At 37.3% G+C, this 22,792-nt stretch overlaps 3 protein-coding genes and 1 pseudogene across 5 annotated transcripts in view; 2 read left to right on the top strand and 2 right to left on the bottom strand.

Annotated features, from left to right (window-relative positions):
- The window catches only part of LOC149726273 (bromodomain and WD repeat-containing protein 3-like), a 28,264-nt gene extending 12,397 nt beyond the window's left edge, over positions 1 to 15,867 (top strand). The window contains exons 17-35 of the mRNA XM_089889923.1: positions 6,063 to 6,192; positions 6,418 to 6,514; positions 6,725 to 6,841; positions 7,031 to 7,093; positions 7,221 to 7,274; positions 7,560 to 7,627; positions 8,249 to 8,386; positions 8,683 to 8,774; positions 9,059 to 9,227; positions 9,649 to 9,807; positions 10,211 to 10,286; positions 10,581 to 10,730; positions 10,943 to 11,157; positions 11,402 to 11,560; positions 12,133 to 12,336; positions 12,675 to 12,827; positions 14,483 to 14,607; positions 14,834 to 15,123; positions 15,546 to 15,867. Coding sequence (XP_089746049.1) covers positions 6,063 to 6,192; positions 6,418 to 6,514; positions 6,725 to 6,841; positions 7,031 to 7,093; positions 7,221 to 7,274; positions 7,560 to 7,627; positions 8,249 to 8,386; positions 8,683 to 8,774; positions 9,059 to 9,227; positions 9,649 to 9,807; positions 10,211 to 10,286; positions 10,581 to 10,730; positions 10,943 to 11,157; positions 11,402 to 11,560; positions 12,133 to 12,336; positions 12,675 to 12,827; positions 14,483 to 14,607; positions 14,834 to 15,123; positions 15,546 to 15,805 — 2,719 coding nt within the window. The 3' untranslated portion in view covers positions 15,806 to 15,867. The remainder of the gene's footprint in view (positions 1 to 6,062; positions 6,193 to 6,417; positions 6,515 to 6,724; positions 6,842 to 7,030; positions 7,094 to 7,220; positions 7,275 to 7,559; positions 7,628 to 8,248; positions 8,387 to 8,682; positions 8,775 to 9,058; positions 9,228 to 9,648; positions 9,808 to 10,210; positions 10,287 to 10,580; positions 10,731 to 10,942; positions 11,158 to 11,401; positions 11,561 to 12,132; positions 12,337 to 12,674; positions 12,828 to 14,482; positions 14,608 to 14,833; positions 15,124 to 15,545) is intronic.
- On the top strand, positions 26 to 4,064 carry LOC149726275 (uncharacterized; annotated as a pseudogene).
- LOC149726274 (ribitol-5-phosphate transferase FKTN-like) lies at positions 4,002 to 5,498 on the bottom strand. The gene has a single exon (XM_089889850.1). The coding sequence runs from the start codon at positions 5,421 to 5,423 to the stop codon at positions 4,002 to 4,004; it is 1,422 nt and encodes a 473-aa protein (XP_089745976.1). The 5' UTR covers positions 5,424 to 5,498.
- Positions 15,868 to 17,150: 1,283 nt separating the features above from the next.
- LOC149726272 (kinase D-interacting substrate of 220 kDa-like) lies at positions 17,151 to 22,764 on the bottom strand. Of its 3 annotated transcripts, none has more exons than XM_089889924.1 (12): positions 22,570 to 22,764; positions 22,350 to 22,511; positions 21,871 to 22,288; positions 21,249 to 21,576; positions 20,794 to 20,994; positions 20,258 to 20,362; positions 19,797 to 19,991; positions 19,317 to 19,395; positions 19,134 to 19,206; positions 18,686 to 18,803; positions 18,280 to 18,464; positions 17,151 to 17,689 (listed from the first exon to the last, which is right to left on the bottom strand). In XM_089889924.1, exons 1-12 carry the CDS (start codon positions 22,616 to 22,618, stop codon positions 17,548 to 17,550), a joined length of 2,055 nt encoding a protein of 684 aa, XP_089746050.1. In that variant the 5' UTR covers positions 22,619 to 22,764; the 3' UTR covers positions 17,151 to 17,547. The 3 variants fall into 3 exon arrangements, with proteins under 3 accessions (XP_089746050.1, XP_089746052.1, XP_089746051.1); XM_089889926.1 differs by having other exon boundaries at positions 21,871 to 22,025; positions 22,414 to 22,511; XM_089889925.1 differs by having other exon boundaries at positions 22,414 to 22,511; positions 22,570 to 22,588.
- Between the last annotated feature and the right edge of the window lie 28 nt (positions 22,765 to 22,792).

Genomic DNA, 22,792 nt, shown 5'->3' with positions numbered 1-22,792 from the left:
TGTCCCGCGTCTGTGATGTCTCCGGCCTTATCACAATAATAAACCTCACATAAAGAATCAGATTGTATTGAACTCTCAATCGATTAAAGAGTGAAAAACAGAAAATATCAAGTATACCAACCAAAAACATAAAAGAACATGTTTAAAATGTGAAAATTCAAACAAAAACGCACAACATTAACATATACTGGTGTATCTAACTGCAGTTTTGCATTTAAATTGCCGTGATTTTTCTTTTTTGGCGCACAAACTTAACACGTATACCCGGCAACGAAACGTAAGGTTTCTTTGTAAAATTTGCCCAATATCGAAGTGACGTTGAGGAAAACAATACTGAGTTACTATTTTGGCCCTCTGTTTTTGGTTCTTTACTGAATTAATAAGCTACCTTTTCTATCCCTTCCGGGTCTTTATCAAATCGGAAAGCGCGAACATCTTATCTGCTCGTACTTGAGCAGTTTGGAGCTGCATGTCCACTTATGTTGGATTATAAATGTAGTAAATAATGGTTCTGTATAGATTCGTGGGTATGAGCATATACTATTATGTAAACTAAGCTTATTGCTGCTAGTATTAATTGCCAACGTAAAGTAGCCTGATAAATCACGCTGAAAACCAGTCAAAATATTAATTTACTTCACATTAATTCTTAGATTTAATATTATATAACAAAGTTTAAATTAAAACTTATGTTTTAAATGTTAAAATAACCGCTATACGTGTTTTCTAGCTTTGTATTGCTTACAAGAACCAAATAAACACATGCCGACCATGCATTTGTATAGGCGATTCACGCTCGAAATGTTGAATACCGTGTCTCGTTTTTATTGTTTGTTATAAATTAATCGCTCACAATAAAGTATCAACCGCTTCATTGGTGACCTTGGTGTCCAAATCGAAATTTGACAGTTCTGCAAGACGCAAAATGGAATCGAAAATTGCGGCAGCGGTCAAACTCCCAGCATTTTGGTTTTCTCAGCCACGTGTTTGGTTTCTCCAAGCTAAAGCACATTTTCAACTTAAACGGAGCACCACCGTCGAAACCAAGTATTACCATGTTGTTTCGGCACTGGACCAGGATACCGCCTGTCGACTACTGGACATTTTGGAGCAACCACAAGACCGAAACAGGTACGAAGCAATCAAGCGACGCCTGTTCGACCTTCCACATTTGGAACGCGCCGCACGCTTAATAAACATGCCGCCTTCGGGCGACAGAAAACCATCGGAACTAATGGATGAGATGCTCGCTCTCCTTGGCAATCATCAGCCGTGCTTGCTGTTCGAGTACTTTTTTCTGTAGCACAGGCCCGAAGATATCCGTCCCATGCTTGCTGGGGAAGATATCAAAGATTCAACAGAACTGGCAAGGAGAGCGGACCTGTATGGTATGCGTGCAACACGACAAAGAAGCAGATAAAATGAGCAGACAAGGGTAGTAGTGGCTCAACAGGCGTGTGTTACTACCACACCAGGCGGTTCAGAAAGCGCGCCCTTGTTATCCTCCATGCTCCTATGCCTAAAACACCAGCGCCGGTTGCCTTTAATAGCTGAAGCAACCGGTAAATCGCCAAGCCCTTTCTGTGTGAGAACCCGCATGTCTGGCCAGAAATTGTTAATGGATACCGGCACAGAAGTTATCGTCCCCCCATCTACGGGTTACGAGTGCGGAACATTTACAGTCGTGATATACACTAAAAGCAGCGAACGGAAGCTTGATGGCCACGTATGGTTACAAGCACGTGACGCTACACCTGACCCAAAGAAAGTTGAAGCTACACCTGACACAAAGAAAGTTGAGTTGAAGGATCTTCGCGTGTTTCACCACAGTTGAATGAACCATCAGCACCGTATATGCAGTTATTGCCTTTATTGGCACCCTACCCACAACTGTCAGCTTCCCAGGTTTCTCGCACTTTACTAAAGCAGAAAAACTAGAGATTGCAAAGGCTGAATTTCGGAAAATGATGGATTTGGGAATCGTTCAAAGATCGTCCAGCCCGCTGCATATATGGTCCTGAAGTCTTCAGCCGGTTGGCGGCCATGCGAAGACTACCGACGGCTCAACGCTGCAACTACACCCGATCGTTACTCAATCTCGAATGTCCAAGATTTCACTGCTTGAACAGCAGAAAAAAAGCATCTATTCCAAAATCGACCTCGTGAGGGGATATCATCACGTTCCGGTGGTGGCTGCAGACATTCCTAAAACAGCAGTCATTACACCTTTCGGCCTTTTCCAGTTTACATGCATGCCATTTGGATTAAAGAATGCCGCTTAAACATTTCAACGCCTGACGGACACTGTTTGATAAGGCATGCGCGCCGCCGACAAGCATATACCGCGCGGTTGCCGCCAAACTAAGGAACCTCGGTTTGGAAAAAAGCGAAAGAGGCTCTCGCTGAGGCAACCATGTTACACCATCCAAATGGAATGCGAAAACCGCGCTAACGGTCGATACTTTCCAAACTGCGGTTGGTGATCGGCCGTACTTGAAGACCCCTCGCATTTTTTAGTCGCCAGCTTCGACGGCCAGAGACAAAGTACAGCGCATTTGACAGAAAACTTCCGGCGCTGCACTTAGCTGTTAGGCATTTTCTCTACTTTCTAAAAGGCCCCGCCGAGCTTGTGTATGGCACTACGCTCGCTGTTCCCGGCCAATTCGTATCCATTGAAGAACAACAACAGACACCAGCGTTATCTTTGTTTCGAGATAAGATTCACCAGGTTCTACCCAAGCCGATGTCGAGGCACAGCAATTTACAGGTGACGGTTCCGCGTGCCCTGAAGAGCAGCGAATATGTCTTTGTTCGCTGCGACTCTCACCGCCCACCGGTGACAAAACCATACGATGGTCCCTATAAGGTTGTTTAATGCGCGACGAATACGTTTAAGCTTCGGGTTAAAGCGAGCGAAAAGCCGATTGACCGTCTTAAGCCGGCGCATGTTAACATGTCCACGGCAGTTCCGGTCGAACTACCGAAGGGCGGGGAATACCAAGACGCAACGTCAACCCACCACGGCGTTATCCGGGTGATTGTTCGATACTGGGGAGGAGTGTGTGGCGACCCGCCGCGTGTGTGTGCGCCGAACCGTACACGAGTGCCTTTTTCGTATCGTTTTTCCGCTATAAATACCGTGTGTCTCACGTTTGTTGTTTCTTATCAATTCACCGCTCAAAATGGAGTATCTACCACCTCAGGATGTTTTATGACACACCCAAGACTTCAGCATTGCACCAAGCACTGTAACTTATACCTTGATAAGCCCTACTGTACACTTTCTCCCAACCAACTAATTTGTTTGATTCTAGACAATTATAATTATACAGACCTCACATTTCACCTGGTGGGGCAACAATAGTCGTTAGAATACAGGTGCTCTGTTTCCATGCGTAACTGTGATTGTTGTGGTTTACAATGTTTAGTATGGTTGACAATTAGACAACCCATTCGCGGCTGTTGGTATAGAGCACCAACTCAAAATTTACTAAGAGCTAACATTTGTAAATTTTATTTATTTCTTCAAATCTGATTTCAGAATAAATGACAAGTATATTTTATAGGTATATAATTAGAGAGCAAATGCAAGAATAAACACGAAAGCCAACAGAGCATCATAAAAACTACAAACACATAGTATAAATAAGTGGGGAAAAGATTTTCTGAAAATTGTTTCATTTGTGATGTTAAGAGCCTTTAAACTTATAATACACCAGGTGGCAACAACACATACGGTATAAGTACCAGTAGCATAAACAACACATTGGTGAACACTGTATATAAGGAAATATATAAGTAATTATTAAACATAGCAACAGCATTATGATTACAAGGCTTGGGAGTCAGAGTTTCACTTTCTGACACACTAAAAAGGCAATCTATGACTAGGTGTTGGGTGATAGGCCAAACCTTGGCTAAATCCTAGATTCTCAAGGATTCATACAGAGTGAAAGAGAAATAATTACAAAACACAAAACATCATAAAATCTTTTTGAAATTCAAAGCAATTCTTCTACTTTCTTTAAAATATTAAACACGGCTATTTGATTTGTTGAGTTAATTGGATCAAATATCACTGGATTAAATGCCGTACCATCCCATTTGCCATTCTCCACTATATTTCTGGGTGATGTTATCCAGTGATAATTCTTAATAGGCACAGCCCATTCACTACCATATTGTGTAGTTATATATGTCAAAGTATCACACGGTACACGCACTTTCAAACCCAGTAGATCACCCCAGCAGTTTGAATACTTAGGCTGAGACAGTTTGTACTTTGCTCCATTTGCCCCGGTAAAACCTGACCAAAACTTGTCTATTTCTTCATAGACGAAATACAAATCCAGTTTGACACCATCCCTGTAGAATGCAAGCACAAGAGAGTCAAGTAAGCGTCCCGATTTATGATGTAGAATAAATTTATGAAGAATTAAATTTTCAATAAGTTTCATCGAAAAATCAGTAATTTTGACTTCAATATCGACATCTTTTGCGTAAGGTATGACATCACATTGTCTAAACCAACCTAACAAATTACCCGAACTTAATGTGAATGGTATCTTCAGTTCATTGAACACCTTTGAAGCTGTTGTTAGAATACGCTTAGAGGTTAAAATGTATTTTACATCTTTCTCTGTGATGTTCTGTTCGTATTTCTGTTTGAAGTTGTCTGCTCGCATGTGGTTGCATTCTACAAACTCGGAACTTTTTAAATCCTCCAAAAATGAAGTTGTTTCCAATGGAATGAATAATTTGCTATCGTAAAATGGAAGAGTTAAAGCAGTTTCAAACACATTGCTATCAACAGCTTGAGCATATCTTCGAATTTTGGTTCCAAATCCAAGAATGCCCCCTTTAACGAAAGGGTTTAAAACTTCAATTATTTTGCCCCATTCAATATTACTTATTGGAGCAATCCAAAGGTAGCCATTTCCTCGCTTATGTGACATTTTAATATGAATTATGTGGTGATTATCAACAATCCATAAGTGGCCAGGAATTTGAATTGGAATATTTTCTCTTGGATCTTGCACAAGACTTATATAATTTAATAGAAAAATCTCTTCGATTTCTTTCATAGTTGCTTCCTTCTGTGCCATAAACTCGCTGCCTAATACTCCAAATGTCATCAATGTCACTTTACTGTTAGATTGAAGCAGATTCAAGCTTACAAGGTGTTGGCTATCTTTTCCCCTTGCTTGCAGAATGTCAGAGTCAAACAACACTAACTGTACATTGAGTTTTTCAAATATATTACAAAGTTTTAGCAAAACATCATTTGTTTCTTTTTCTTTTGTTTGTGAATTAAACACCACCCATAGTTGTGTGAGGATAACAACAACTGCACAAACCACACATAAGACCTTTCCAAACAAAAACAACACTTTGTTTTGAACGCGAAATATTCCGACTGACATTTTTCTAGTTTTCTATTTCAATGTTTTTTTATCTTTACAACTTCAAGCTACAAACTTTTTGCCAAGTATTTTGTAAAATGCCTTAAACTTGCAACACAGCGATATGTTTTAGACTTACTGAAGCCAAGAAGAATCTATTTTGAATGAATAACATAGGGCAGGAAGTCCATAGTATGACATCACAAAGGTCACTGTTTGGTGACATCACAAAGGTCACTGTTTAAAACATAAAATCTACCATATATTATGGCTACTGCTGTATATTTTATCTCCTACATGGGCATTATGCATAGCAGGATAGACATGATTAAAAATTCAAAATATATATGTTGCAAATTTATGTTATTTCGAACTTCTTGCATAGATCAAGGGTTCTTAAGTTGTTGAAGGTTAATAAACAATTAAATTCCAGCTTAGACCTCCACATCATAGTTTAAAATTGGGTTCTGACTCTAGGCAACACTTTATAGAATGTATTTTTAATTACTAGATGTTTCACGACACACCTGAACCTGTTTTACATTGCACCAGAGCACTGTAGGCCAATTGGCCAAATGTTATCATTGATCAGCCCCAATATACACTAGGCTATCCCAACCAAATTATTCTAGACATTCTAGACAATCCTCTTGTTTTCAGGAAACGTGATGAAATAGCTCGAGAGACCGGTTTTAATGAAATCTCGATTTACAACGAAGAGATCACAAGAAAGAACCACAAAAGTTTAAACAAACATCGAGCTGCTTCAATGAATTATTTGAATTCTCAGGTTTGTACAACTTGTACTGAAAAATAAGGCATTAAGTAACCAAACTGCATTGCACCACACATCTGGTTTTCGTGCGTTTTCTAAAGAAATGTTTTAAATGCGAGTTAAATCTCTATTTCAATAAGGCATAAATTAATCTTGCATCTTTGTATTGTATATTTTAAAATATAGTTGGCCTCCACACCCAAGAAAATGTATTTAACTAAGTTGATTGTATCATTCCAGGTGAACAGGGAAAAAACACGCAACTCAGATTATTTAAGGAAGATACCAAGCGCCCACCATTCATACAGCACAAGGCTAAATTCAATGCCGTTGTCAAGTAAGTAAGGTCCGGGTCCATGGCGCAGTGGTTGGGCGCTTGAATCATACTTAGAGAATACCAGGTTCAAGACTTGATGCTAAAAAGTCATATGTGTCCTTGGGCGAGACGCGTGGCAAACTTTGTAACATAACACTGTTTTAAACAAGACCCCCACCATTAAAACTATAATTTGAACATTACCCTCCCTAAATTGTTTCTATTAACCAGATGATGAGCAAGATTGGGAAACCACAACGGATGCTTCATCTGCTGAAGAACCTGATGCAGCCTCAGTGGAAAACTACCATGCTAATATTAACACTAGGAAACGTAGAATGAGATCAGGTATTATGATGTCATGATTAGGTGTGTGATGTCATATTTTATTGGGAAACACATTCTATTTAATCATGTTTCTTCTTCTAATTTAATTTACTCAAATTTAAAATAATATCATTTTTTTATCATACCTACTTTATTCTTTTTAAATATTCTGCCATGAAATGACTCATAATACACTGTATGACATCACAGATAGTTATTCTGAAGGTTGGAGTTCAGAGGAAAATGAAGGATCGCCCGTTCATTCCAATAATGGTAACAATTAGAATAATGTAACACTTGTATGCATTTTCACACAGTGTGGATAATCCTTGATATGTTTTTATTGATTTCTTTTTATGATTTTATAAGTTTTGGTTGTTTTATGGACAACATTTTTCAGCTCGCAAACGAAGGAAATGTTCCGAAGAAACTTCTATTTGTGATGTCACAACAGGTACTTTGTTAAAACATCTTAATAAGATTAAAAATAATCTAGAATTTGTTAGTCGTAAAGAGATCTTCTGGCGATTGTTTGTTGTGCCCTACCAAAGGACCAAAGTTTTGTCCTCAATCCTGCTGCACATAGAAGTTTGTCATTAAGTGTCTAAGGACACATACGCATACAGCAGCGCCCAGTCTTGAATTCATTACCATTTGGCTTAAAGAATATTATATTACTTATATATAATATTAATAGTTCATATATAATGTTAATACATCATATATAATGTTGACACAGAAACACTTGATGAAAACCAACCAACAACCTCCACAAATATTTCACCAAAACAAACCGTTGTTAAACCGGTAAGTATAACTGTATATCAAAGTCGATGGGTTTTATAAATTCAGTAAATTGCTAGCTAAAAACAATTACCCACAAAGCTGCATACTTGGTAACTCATAAGCAAGCATGAGGTGTATAAAGCCACCACATACAATGTGCAATAACATGTCTGACTGTGTATTAGCTCTCTGTCATAAAGGAGTTCCAGTATCAAACAACCACCCACAAAGTGGTTGAATAATCATAAACCAGACCAAGATATATAAAACCACTGCAAATACTGAACAATAAGACACCCATGTTATAACTCCTGAGTGGCCTCACCCTCTAAACATACATAATTGACATACGTGTTTTTACTAACTATGCCATGTATTCCCACTTGCTACCACATTTTACATGTTTTTCTAGAAATTTAACTAAATTAATTTTTTTAACAGAAGAGCTAGTAAGTTATATTTTGTAATGTTTTGTAGCAACTGCAACAGAAAAGGAAAATAATAAAGTCAACTCAATTATCAACCACCTTCATGTCCGCACTTGCCACTATATTACCGCAGCAGATTTGATTTTGTGTTTTAAACAGATAAAAATGAACTAAATGTAATGCTTAACCATCTACCCACACTTGCCCCCTACAGATAGAACCCCCTTTCCCCATTGTACCCGGGCAACCCCCGCCAGATGAATACCTCCCACCAAAGTGGATCAGTCAAGATGTAGCTCGACCTTCTCCATACATGCCACAGATCGGGGATTGTGTTGTCTATTTTCAACAGGTAGTTTTTATAGTTATGTATAAAGGTCATTACGTATAGGTATATAAAAATTGTCAGCAGGTTTAGGCATGTACTAATGGTCATTATTTTGGGATAATATTCTTAAATAAATTCTTGACTTATATAAACTAACTGTCAAAGATACTGAAATGTTGGCCAAATACAACTTAACTTACATAAACATCTGTGAAAATTGGTGCAACCAATTCAAGGTTGTTTTGTTAACACTTTATGCTAATACTTTATGTGAAAACTTACATCAGTTATTATAATACATAATCGCATTTGTTTTACAGGGACATCAGTTATATATTAAAGCTGTGTTAGATAAGAATATTTGGAATGTTGGACCTGAGTCAAATATTTGTTATAATATGATGGAATTAAAGTGAGTTTATTTAAAAACTGTTTGTTTATAGTAGACATACATATAGAAGTTGCATAGGTTTGAGGCTTGACGCCGCTACCTTTGTGGGTGTATGACTGTATGTGTTTTTTAGCAAGACACTTTCTGACAATTTCTCTAACCTGTTTTTATGGATTGTCTAAATTACCCATACATTAAAAATTACAAGATGATGCGTAAGCTGCTGCAAGATGTATGAAACAGAACACCTTTGTTATAACCATTGTTGTTTTCCCAGCATACAAGCATTAATTCATATTTTCCAGCTATATTGAAGTGTGCAATGTAACCTCAATTGAATATGAGATTGGTCCACCCACATTGTGTTGCTTACAACTTCAACGACAGAATGTTAAAGAAAATGAAGAGGAATATTTCAAACTAAGGTTCCACGATCTTCCAGATGTGATTGACTTCATTGTTCTACAGAATAAGGTGGGAAGGTATTTTTTGGCAGAAAAGATTTAATGGTTTGAGTACTTTAATGGGAAATTCTTTTTAACACAGAGTAATACATGTACCACAAAAATTTACACTTTTTATTGGTTATAGAGCTAAAATGTTTATTATTGACTTTAAAATAAGTAATACACCGTTTTGTCAAAACCTTTTTGAAAACCCTTAAATCCTGGTAATGGCGAACATAACGTTAGAATAAAAAAAAGATATACCAGAAGAGCCGAAAACTATTTTTCAATATGACTGTTAGCAGAAGTAACAGAAGAAAGCTTGTTGAAAATTTTATGTAAATGCTACTTTTATAAGAGTTCAAGTCACAAAACGTTGGAATAATATTAATTCATTATACTATGCCTTGCAGCTAAAGTAACAATACTTACCTAATACACCGTTTCAGTTTGACATAAGCATGTTAACAAAGTGGAAACCTGGTGATCGATTTCGTTCAATAATTGATGATGAATGGTGGTTTGGGTCGGTTGTTAACCATCAACCACTCGATGATAAATATCCCGAAAGTCCTTTCCAATCTTTGTTGGTGGAATGGGATTCTAATGTGAGAAGTTCTACACTTTATTTTTATTTGACTGGTGTTTCTAGACAGTTTGCACAGTTTTGTTCAAACCGATTTTCATATTTACAATAGTTATTAAATTTCGATAAGTTTTGGTTAAATCAATATTTTGTGTTAAAATGGCATAAAGAAACCAATCCTCCAAACATTGTAACTTGTCAGTTTCAATACAAATATTATAGCCTATGGCACACACACACACATATATATATATATATATATATGTATTTATTTGTAACTCTTTATACCTTCTGTATTTACTTAATGTTTTAATAATATTATAAAACACAGATCATCTCAAAAGTTATGTCAGCTAAGTTTTTAAACCAAAAAGTTTGACACATAACGGTTGTTTAGTATTATGTAAATTAGAAATATATTTCAGGAAGTTGAAAGGATGTCTCCCTGGGATTTGGAGCCAACAACTGAAGAAATGGTGGGGAGATCCGAGAATGATAGGGGTGAGTTTGCTTAACTTTATGTATTGAGAAACTTCTGAAGATATTTTACATTTGTTAAATGAATCGAATTGTGAGTTTGGTTTATTGGGATTCTTTAATAAAATATTCCTTTACAATTTGCGCCAATCTTTTAAAAAAAGGAGGTAGTAGTATTAGGATAATCCTGTGAAACATTTTCATCTCAATTATATAAAAAGCATCTTATGTTCGTTCGTTTAGTCTGAAAAAGGTAATTTAAGATCATACGATTACGAAATAATTGTGAAATTTATTTAATATCCTATGTTTACAAAGGTCTTCCAATTGAAGAAGAAGATTTGAAAGATATTTTCCATCAAAGACCTTCAGCAAGTGAATGGAGGAAAGTTGATGAACTCTATGTTGATAGTGTTGATCAAGATTGTTCAAGGATTTCTACAGGGATTGAAAAGTTGCTTGGTTTGGGTAAGGAAATCTCCAAAAGGATTATTTTGTTGACCTCATGCTAGTTGCCAAGCAGGCAATATTACAACAAACGCAACCATGTATTAAAAGACAATACCACGAGCATATATGTTCTTAAAATTTCCCACAAACTGAACACAAATGTTCACCAATAAATAATAATGTTCGCAGATTTACTTTTCTTAAAAAAAAAAAAATTTTAAACCTTGCAGATATGTTCAGCCCATTTTCTGCCCCTGTTGATTTGACGATCTACCAAGCCTACACCCTCGCTGTAGCTTATCCAACTGATCTAAAACTCATTCTACGTCGTCTTCAAAACCGTTTTTACCGATCACTTGAAAGTTTATTGTGGGATGTTCAGAAGTTGGAAGAAAATGCTTTGGCTTTTAACGAACCAGATTCTGATATTGTCAAAAAAGCAACGGTGTGTTTTCCTTGGTTTGGGTAACAATACTATAAGTTATATTTCACCCACTAGGGGAGCTACTAGTAACTGAAGAAAACTTTTTTAGGCCAAAAAAGCTTTGTACGCAGAAAGAAAATAAGCTTGTGCTACCCTGCTTCAAATGACAGCATACTTGCCTCTTGAAATGAAACGAATATACTTGTTTTCCCTTTTACTATATCTTTCTCAATAAAGAGATTTCTTTCAACATCACTTGTTCCAGATCCTCCATTCATTGCTTGGGGAATTTATCAACAACCAAAGTTGTCACAACATTGAGGATATCTATGCAACACATGGGGTAGATCATATAGTGGATATTGTTGAACCTGCGTGTGAAAGCGATCACTCAGTTGAATGTGATGTTGTCACTGAACCAACTGTAAGTATGGCAGTTGTTTGGTTTTTTAAAGATGTGAACAACTTATATTCTATATGGGTGAAGTCGATTGGCGAGGCATGTCAAGGACCTTGGATAGGCCACAGTTGGCTCATTACTCCAACACCCTGATTATTCATATCAATCTGAATAAAATATGCTCTACATATATAAACAGGAGTTATTTCATGTCGCCTATAGAAATCACATACCTTACAGCAAATGGGGCTAAATTGATCATAGACATAATATAAATATGTACATATATAGCTAAATTTAATATATTTTATGTTTTTAATACAAATACAGGGTAGTCGTGTAGATTTATTAAAGCTTATTAGTGCTTTGCAGTTTTTTAGTTCTATAAATAAACTGCGACTAAGCAGAAAAATTTGTTTAAAAATTCTCGTTGCTAGGGTAAACAATCGGCGAAATTAGCCCCATTTGGTTGCCCTGTAAGATTTCTATGGTGATGAAATAACTCGTGTTTATATACGGACTCTACATGTTACTGGTACTGTTTCTCACAGCATTGCAGTAAGATGTAATTCAGCAGCCGAATATTTATGTTACAGACCTCTGATAGATTAAACTCTATAACAAACGTTATAACTCGGGCAAAGAAGTCCCGATACCAACCGTGGATCAGTGAGGATGAAAAAGAAGATCAAGATCGCATGGATGAGTGGAAGGGAAGTTGCTCCAACCTCCTCTCGTTTGCTTGGGACACAGAGGATGCGAGTCCTTTCAGGGAAGGAGTAAATGAAGAGCATTACCCAGTGAGATGTGGATGGGTTTTTGTTTTATAGGTTTTAGTGTAATGTGATATAGGGATAGTGGGATTTTGTTTCACATGGGTATATACATACTGTTTTCGTGGTAAAGTTTTGTGAGAATTCTGACTTGAAATTTCTTACAACAGACAACACACTCCATAAGCAACGATGTTTACCAGATGCAACCTTACTTAGTTAAAATTAAACACATTAAAAGTATTAACGCTGCCTTCACCAACCCACAATATAGAATAATAACTAACACTACACTCGCTATTACTGAAAAACTCTTTGCAACGTATATGGTTGCCATTCATTTGCTAATACTACTTGTATTGTAGGATTATTATGACATCGTAGAAGAACCGATGAATCTGACGATGATTCGCGAGAAACTTTCAAAGGATGGTTACAATAATCCTAAGGAGGTTGAAAGTGACTTGCATCTCATGTTCACCAACTCTAAGGCTTACAATACTAATAAAAAATCTAAGGTAAGTTAAGAGATGTATGAATACACCGTGTGTGTCTGGTGTATAAGATGATACTCATGTTATAACTTGACAGTGAACATGAGGTGTATGAATACACCGTGTGTGTCTGGTGTATAAGAAGACACCCATGGTATAACTCAACAGTGAGCATGAGGGGTATGAATACACTGTGTGTGTCTGGTGTATAAGATGATACTCATGTTATAACTTGACAGTGAACATGAGGTGTATGAATACACCGTGTGTGTCTGGTGTATAAGAAGACACCCATGTTATAACTCAACAGTGAGCATGAGGTGTATGAATACACTGTGTGTGTCTGGTGTATAAAAAGATACTCATGTTATAACTCGACAGTGAGCATGAGGTGTATGAATACACCGTGTGTGTCTGGTGTATAAGAAGACACCCATGTTATAACTCAACAGTGAGCATGAGGTGTATGAATACACCGTGTGTGTCTGGTGTATAAAAAGATACTCATGTTATAACTCGACAGTGAGCATGAGGTGTATGAATACACCATGTGTGTCTGGTGTATAAGAAGACAGCCATGTTACAATTCGACAATGAGCATGAGGTGTATGAATACTTCATGTGTGTCTGGTGTATAAGAAGACACCAATGTTATAACTCGACAGTGAGCATAAGGTGTATGAATACACCATGTGTGTCTGGTGTATAAGAAGACAGCCATGTTACAACTCGACAGTGAGCATGAAGTGTATGAATACATCATGTGTGTCTGGTGTATAAGAAGACAGCCATGTTACAATTCGACAATGAGCATGAGGTGTATGAATACTTCATGTGTGTCTGGTGTATAAGAAGACACCAATGTTATAACTCGACAGTGAGCATAAGGTGTATGAATACACCATGTGTGTCTGGTGTATAAGAAGACGCCCATGTTATAACTCAGCAGTGAGCATGAGGTGTATGAATACACCATGTGTGTCTGGTGTATAAGAAGACGCCCATGTTATAACTCAGCAGTGAGCATGAGGTGTATGAATACACCATGTGTGTCTGGTGTATAAGAAGACGCCCATGTTATAACTCTGCAGTGAGCATGAGGTGTATGAATACACCATGTGTGTCTGGTGTATAAGAAGACACCCATGTTATAACTCAACAGTGAGCATGAGGTGTATGAATACACCATGTGTGTCTGGTGTATAAGAAGACGCCCATGTTATAACTCAACAGTGAGCATGAGGTGTATGAATACACCATGTGTGTCTGGTGTATAAGAAGACGCCCATGTTATAACTCAACAGTGAGCATGAGGTGTATGAATACACCATGTGTGTCTGGTGTATAAGAAGACGCCCATGTTATAACTAAACAGTGAGCATGAGGTGTATGAATACACCATGTGTGTCTGGTGTATAAGAAGACGCCCATGTTATAACTCGACAGTGAGCATGAGGTGTATGAATACACCAAGTGTGTCTGGTGTATAAGAAGTCACCCATGTTATAACTCAATATTGAGCATGAGGTGTATGAATACACTATGTGTGTCTAGTTATAGTGTATAAGACACATATTACGTATAATTCTACATGAACGAATATAGTCACTTCTTAAATGCCCCCACTAAAATACAAGACTACCATTATACACTAGATGATTCCATACTTAATCTTCCAGATCTACAGTATGACAGTTCGTCTACAAGCGTTAATACGAGCTCGCATGCAACCGATAATTGCTGAATATGAGAATGTTGTTTCAATGCGTGGAGCTTTAACTGCTCAACTGATGGAGAAACAAATGTAAGATTATAATAATGGTAGCAATATGTTGTTATGTTCAACATTATAAACCCATAGAAAGATTTGGTGTGACCGTCTCATGAATATAAAACATGTTTATATATATTTAAATTTGTGATCTAATAAAATCCCAGTTTAATAAAATCCCAGCGAAGCACAACCGTTCGTTACAATTTTTGTAGTTCTAAAATATATTCGATTTCAAAAATCTAATTTTCTTCTAAAGGTCAAACTCATACATAACAAGAAGTAGAAGACGAAGGAAGAGAAGCTCCCGTTACTCCCAACCTCCGGAGGATAAACCTATTGATCCTAACGAACCTTCCTCTTCCCGTGCTCCAGAATCAAGGAGGAGCAATTCCTCTCGGAGATGCAGAATCCTGAGTCCGGATGATCCATCCTCAAGTGATTCAGAAGATCAAAATCCTCCTCCAAGATTGAGGAAAGATCGGCCGCAACTTGCGCAATCCTCAAGATTAAGATCAAGGTTGCCTCAGAAACAAAACAAGTTTCAGCGTAAGTTTTAGTGGGGTCGATTTAATTGAGTAATGCAGTATTTTTCAAGCTTATTTTATCCATATATGTTAGTTCGTTTCAAGAACGCAAGACAGGTCGCAGCCATGTTTTTTAACCAAACAAATCAAATGAAAATCATATTCTATAAGGTGCACGTGGTGGCACTTAACCAATCAAGTCGCATTAACCCTAAGCAAAATCTATTAAAGCAATTTGATTTGTTATAAGTGGGAACGGTTGCAGGCAGTTGATATAAGGTCAGTTTTTGTAGTTGTTGTAGCAACTCGTGAAACAGAACACCTGTGTTGTAAAGACTGTTGTTGCCCCGATTCAAATTTCAACAACGATCGGTGCAATTTTAATTCATGGTTTGCTATAGTTATTAACATTACTTTCTAAGCCATTATGCCATCACAACACAGGTTCTGACACAACAAGTAGCAGCAAAGACTCAAGTTTCCTTTCCGATCCTCGTCCACGCCGTAGTAAACCTCATTATTTGCCACAATCCTCTGAAAGAATGCATCTACGAAATATACGGAAGAGGCGAAACACGACCGTTCGTTACGTTGAGTCTTTATCCGAAGCCAGCGACGACGCGTTCGAACGACTTAATGATGTTTCAAGCCGTGGTAGAGTAAGAAGGTTATCATCGAAAGCGATGGCCGCAAAATTAAGTTGATTTCGTTTATTTCCTCATCCAAATCATGCATTTGTTGAATACAATTTACAATGAGATGAAAATGTGTAGTTGATATACAGTGTATGAGACCAGGGATTTAGAAATATAAACAAACGGTTTCCAATTTTTTTCTCACAGCTGTAGTTTTCCAGTTATTAGATAATCAGCACCTTAGTTAAGAAAACTCAAGACATGATAACAACTCCTCTATTGCAACGTTAATAGTTATAGTGGGGTGGGGGAAGATGGGACACCTTTAGCACATAATATTTAAATATCCTGGTCGTGTTTTAAAGATTTAACAACATTGTGTTGGAGTCGTGAGGATACGGGTTTATAATTCTTTAAATGTTCTTTGTTTACTACCAAAATGTACGAGAAAATAGAATGAAAAGGTGTTCCATCTTCCCCCATCCTACTATATTAATGTTCGTATTCGCTCGCAAAAATATCCTTGTTAATTGCCAAACTCTAAAACACGATTATGAAATATGGGATATTAGGTGCTTCCGCTCCCCCACTATTATATGTCGATTACAAAAGCCAGAACAAATACACGTTGAACTGTCTATGCCATACTGTTTGGCACGTTTGATCACAAATAAACGCATAAAACCAATTTTGCGTAAATCATTGCACAACGTTGCCTACGGCTTTTAACCAATCAGCGGGGACCTTTACACTCGCGCAAGCGAGGCAAAAGTAATCAAAATGTTTTCTGCTTTGCTGAGTTGGTTTGTACTAATGAGGTTGTGTAAGTCTGTAGGATGGTTGAGGTTTGAAGGCGGAGATTGAAAGTCTGTTTATTATTGAAGGCTTGCAGAGTTATAATTCAAGTGTTTTTTGATATACAAATAGTAGGTTAGGGGAATATGGGACACCTTATCATTCTATTTTCCCGTCACATATTGTAGTAAACAAAGAACATTCAAAGAATTATAAAACTGTTTTCTTACATCTCCCATAGACCATTGTTAAATGTTTAAAACACGATCAGGTTATTTCGATATTATGTGCTAAAGGTGTCCCATCTTTCCCCACCCTGACTATATTAGACATATTTAGCGGACAGTGTGTATATATGTGCTATATAGTCTTCTGTGAATCGTATTCAGGTTTTGTATTAACTGCTGACAATAATGCTATAAATATATCAACCAAAGAACGGAAACAAACAACATCAAGTCAAGATACCACGAGAATTCAGCCACAGCGCATAAAGTAAGTTTGTACGATTACTTAATTGGGGGAATAAGCGTTCAATACGAATGAGTTTTTATGTCCACACAAAATTACGCTGACTTTGATTGAACGCGGTGTTTTATGTATTTTCTCTACGCAAATGTGAGTTGATATATTTATTACAATGTTTTAAACATAATTCATGTGAGCGAAAACAAAAAGATTCGTGAAGAACAAATTAGTTTTTGCGTGTAAAACTATTACTTCTAATCTATCAGTTAGGTTATAAGCTACGTAGCAACTAACAAGCGCACTGCTTTTATGCATCTTTTTCAACCCGCTTTGTACCATACATAACAGGTTGGGGTAAAATAGGCCAGTCTCTTTTATTTCCCATTTGACAATAACCAAAGTTTGCATAATTATACACCCATAACCACGCGACTCTAATAAAGCGTTGATAATAAAAAAGCATTCAGAAAATATCAAATATTAAGAGCTAATAGTATTCATTTTACCCCGCAGTTCATTATTAGGAGTGTTTATTTGAATTACTTAATTTACATCGGATGTAAGTTAATTGTATATGGAAGATATGACTTGGCGATTCGTGCTGTTAACCACGTGTTCTCCAAAAGAAAATCTTCAAATTTAACATCTTCTTCAGTTAAAGCTTCAGCATTCGTTGATTCTTTGCAATGTCTTAAAAATATTAACACTGTAAATTTGTGTGTTATACTTGTGTTTTAAAACATCGAGAAAAATATGAATTAATATATATATATAGTAGGGTGGGGAAGATGGGACACCTTTAGCCAACAATATCTAAATATCCTGGTCGTGTTTTAAACAACTAAAACCATTCTATGGGAGGCCTGAGAATACGGTTTTATAATTCTTTGATTGTTTTTGTTTACTACCAAATTAGACAAGAAATAAGAATGAACATGTGTCATCCTCTCCACCCTACTATAACTTATTTATCCTCACATGGCGGGCAACAACAGTCGTTATAGAAAGGGTGTTCTATTATACACACCAGTGTCTGAGCACGTACATAATTTTGTTGATTGATTCTTGAATTTAACCCTAAAGTTACCGTTGGGTTGGCGAAATTGCTGTTTAGTGTCTTGCCCAGGGAAACACGCCCCCAATACTATAGTAGTGTCGAGCCTCGAACCCGTAGGCCGATATAGGCTTTGAACCATAGGCAGGCACCGGACAGTTTTATAATCTATAAGCTTATTCCGTTTAACCAATACAGTTAGGAATGAAAAAAATAATACACCAACTTTTTGTATATCTTCAGTAATGCATCATTTTCACCGTAGTCCACCATTACACTTGCTGCTCTCTTTGTTTCTAAATTAGTTATCGTCTGTAGTATGTGACGCATTTTGTCCGGCCACTGTTCTATACCAATAACCCAAGCAACAATTTGTTCGGCGAGTGAATCTTTCAGAAGTCTTTCACCACTCTAATGTGAAGAGACACAGGAGATGGAATATTAGTGAAGAAGTGTGGCAAACAGAAAATATACGAGGGCGAACAAATCATATGTTCGGGGTTGAAATAACAATTAACTGTGAAAGGCACTCTCCACACTTTCTTTTAAATATACAAGCCAGACATAAAATATAGCGGAAAAAAACGGAAGATTGCTATAAATTTCAAAATGTAAAAGTTAGAATTTCTCACCGCTTCTTGAAAGCCATGTATAATCATACAAGTTACTGAGATCACGTTGAACAGACGTTTCACTTGTCGAGGGTTGCCGGTTAAAAACGATTGAACAGTTTTGCCGTAGAAGGTTTCCCTGTGTGGGGTGATGGTGATGTATGATACGGTTAAATATTTATCCTCACGTCGCGGGGCAACGACAGTCGTTATATACCACAAGTGTTCTGCTGTTTCATGCACCTCGTGCCCGCTTACGAGTTACCACGTATGTAATTCGTAGGTAAATAATTGTTTGGAAATTTTTCATTTTTTATGTATGGCAGACAATATAGACGTCTTGCCCATCGACGTATACGCCCACAATGGGTATAAACGTGGAGCCTCTATTGTGGCCTCTGGACCACACCCAAGTGCTTACCATTGTGCCACGACACTGTACGTTTACAACAACCATCTTATTATTCACCTGCATTTAAACATGAAGTCGCATAAAGTCATGTTATTTGAATCGTCAATAGTATCCGTTGCCTCTTCACGACCTAATAGAATATATAAGAGATTTGTTTATTGCATATTGGGCACGTTAGTTGCCGCATAGATCCCTTTTTGTCGAACAGTTGTTCTTTTTAAGAGTTGTCTTAAAAAATACCTCTGGGCGTTTCCTCGCAAGTGTCATCTGCTTGTTTTATCAAACCAACCGTATATCTCTTTCTTTTCTCACTGCTTATCTATAAAAAATGAACCATAAAAATTTCAATATAAATCAACGAGAATAATTGAATGAAACTAATTTGTCCTAGCAAGCGAGGCAACGACAGTCGTTATAACAAGGGTGTTCTGTGTTATACACCCCGTGCCCGCTTACGAGTTAAACGTATATATGACTTTATGGGTGATTGTTTCTTTGGTGTATTGCTGACAATTTAGACAACCCATTAGTAACCACTGTTTAAGCGATTGCCGTTTAGGGTCTTGTCCACGGGTCATTATACAAAGTGATATTAATAGCGGCAAGTCTCGTACCCAGCAGAGCCTCTGAGCTAAAGGCAGGCGAGTTAACCACCATGTAGGCCTAACCGATGTGTCACATAGAAATCCTATTAAACATAGAAATCTTATAAAACCTCACCTCAGGTAAACAGAAAGGCAAGTTGATGATTTTCTTTAAATATTCGTGACCATTAACGTTTACTTCAAGTAAAGCAGTTCCCATGTCTTCTTCTATACATTTGACGGCTACTCTGGAATCTACTGCGATCAAACAAACAAACGGTGACGATCGGTCACTCAATAAAATGCTCACTGCCTCCAAAACGGACTTAACCTGTATAAACAACGTTATCAAAACTTTTTTACATCTTTGGGCACGTTAGTGGCCTTATAGATCCTTTTTCATCGAACAGCTGTTTTTGTTCTTTGTCATAGTCATTTATGGATAACCCAATTCTCAATTCTGCGCTATAACAACTATTGTGCTTGAATTGACATTATATAATTAATTATAATGCATAAATTTCGTAGACAATTTGCTACAAACGGACAATACTCCATACACCATTGATAGGTTTGCCATGAAACATAAATACTTACTTGACTTAATTGTATTCGGTCCAAATCATCAATTGCGATAATTATTTTGTATTCGACGTCGTTTATAAATTCCATGGTTCGTATCAAGTCAACGATCGTATGAACCTGGAGAAAATAAATATACCGCTGAAATGATATACGTTGCAGTCTGAACCAACCGCAACGCCATTCCGATAGCTGGGTGTATATATTCCAAACATATAACGGCTATGAGTGTGTTATAGTACTGTGATGGGTACCGTTATAGCGCATAAAATCCCAAATTTCCCAACTGAATCGTGTTTTAAACAATTCACAACGCTCTTTCAGCAGAGACGAGGATACGGTTATATAATTGTGCAAATATTGATTGTTTACTACCAAATGGGAAGATAAATGCGAACGAAAATATGAACCATCTTAGCTCAATAACCCAGTAGACTCACATTTCCTAATCGTAAAAAAATGGGAAAAAGAGAAACATTACACTTCCTATACGTGTCATCTTAATTAGTTGAGTGGTATATGCGTTCCTTGCTATAAACTCATATGTTGACCTCATTCTTGACTTTCTTCATGAACCCGAGCTCCATTGCCAAGTTTCCTTTTGTACCACTAATAGTAGAAGTAATCATTTGTCGTTGAGTGAACAACATTGCCCATATTAGTTTCCCAACGGTGACCAGTGTAGCGACTGTTAGTGGTAGGAATGAGATGACACGAGTTACAACTGCAGATACTGAAGTAGGGGTAGATTTCTGTAACAATAGTTTTATAAACTGTGATATTTATTTGTATTGTAGGGGGGGGGGGTAATATGGAACATGTTTCACCCCATTATGTACTTTCAGTTGGTGGCCAACAAAGATTATTTACAGATTTATATAACCATAACCTTATGACTGTTTATGAAAGAGCGCCATTGTACATAACATGATTGGAAAATATGGGACAAAGAGGCCAACAGATTCCCGTTTTACCCCACTGTATTATATTTTAAATTCAAACTTACTGATTTGGTAGATGTTGGTATATACTTGATGACGTACGTTGCTATAATTGGCAATACAATTATAACGAGTAAGCATAGGATGAATAACAAGATATTCGGAATCATGAAAGTAGTTTTTGGGTTATCAACTAAGTGAGAGCAGAAACGATACTTCTTGGCAGAAGGGGTTGTTACTTTACACTTGGTGTCAAGCGAGATGGTTCGGAATACACGAGTTGTTACAACTCCAAATTCTGCCTCAATTTCATCGACCAGTTTCGTCACCAACCCCGCCCACAGGTTGTCACTGCCAGCAAACTCCCACGCGTTGTAATCGACGTAAACATATCTGTGAAACACAAACAACTCGTTAGTCGGTAAAAGGAAATGGGCGGGGCATTGTGGGCGTGTGTGTGTCGATTCAAGAGATATGGTTTCAAGGCTCGATGCTGCTACCATTGTGGACGTACATGTGCTTGGGTGAAACACTTAACAGTAATCACTCATGAAGTTACATACGTGGTAACAAGTAAGCGGACACGAGGTGTATGAAACCAAACACCCGTGTTATAACGAATTTCGCTGTTTCGCAACCCTGGTATAAATAAGTTGCGTTCACTTATTCGTTAATTTTACGACTAACTTTATCGTCTTCGTGTTTTCGTAAGACATTCCTAAATCGTCCCGAGTTTGGATCAACGTGGCTTGGGTAAGTTTTATATCTTCTTTCTTTGCTTGATTAATATTGGGCGTTTTCTTGCGAATTGGCAACCGTGTAAACATGGCGTAAAAGAGAACCTGAACAAAGTTTGTGGACGTAGGTCTGTCAGTGCAGGATAGAAGCCCAATTAATATCGCAAGCAGCACAAGCAGTAGTCCGGATGACGTCAGTCGCATAGCAGTCAAACTCGCGGCAGCAACAAACCATTGGGGCGCGACCGCCATTAAACTAAGTAGCAAGATAAAAGTTGTAATCAACAAGAAAATGAATACAGAACATCTCCATGTCCCACGACGCGGTTTTATTGGCTGCGCATTTGATATATAAGACCGGAGCAAACCTTTAAAATACATAAAACATATTAGTACATTTGTTTTTACTGCTTTGTGGTAAGAACCTACTTTCTATTTGCTTTAAAAGAAAGCTTTTTCCACTTCCCCATTTAGCAAAGATAGCAATAGTTACCGGGCAAGTAGATAGCTTTATCTGTTGTGCAAGTGCCTGTGCGTATACTGTGTGTTGCAAGTAATCGACTTCTCCTATATTGTCGTTCAATAATCTTCCTGCATATTGGTGGAGAATTAATTGATTTCAATTAAACTGTTCATAAACTAAAGTTACCTTTCGGTTCAACTGACAGACGAACGTATTCTCCACGACACGACTGCATTTCATTCCTTTAAGATTCTTTCGGTAAATAAATAACTACGGAAATGAACTAAATAAATTAGACAGACAAGAGTGTTGCATATACCTATACTACACGCGTACAACTGTGTGTAAGATTGTAACCAACCGAGCGTAAGATGGAATGTCTTCTACCTTATTGAAAACATGCGAAGGA

Source organism: Ciona robusta, chromosome 12, assembly GCF_009617815.1.
Source record: "Ciona robusta chromosome 12, ASM961781v2".
Classification (NCBI taxonomy): Eukaryota; Metazoa; Chordata; class Ascidiacea; order Phlebobranchia; family Cionidae; genus Ciona; species Ciona robusta.
Note: the sequence above shows the minus strand (reverse complement) of the source record. Positions and strands in the feature narration are given on the sequence as shown.

Coding starts and splice junctions, on each gene's coding strand:
- LOC149726274 (XM_089889850.1), bottom strand. CDS start 5,423: ATGTCAGTCGGAATATTTCGCGTTCAAAACAAAGTGTTGTTTTTGTTT.
- LOC149726272 (XM_089889924.1), bottom strand. CDS start 22,618: ATGCAGTCGTGTCGTGGAGAATACGTTCGTCTGTCAGTTGAACCGAAA. Junction 20,363..20,793: donor TGAAGAAAGTCAAGAATGAG/GTCAACATATGA, acceptor TATTTTCTCCAG/GTTCATACGATCGTTGACTT. Junction 18,465..18,685: donor TACATGGCTTTCAAGAAGCG/GTGAGAAATTCT, acceptor TCTTCACATTAG/AGTGGTGAAAGACTTCTGAA.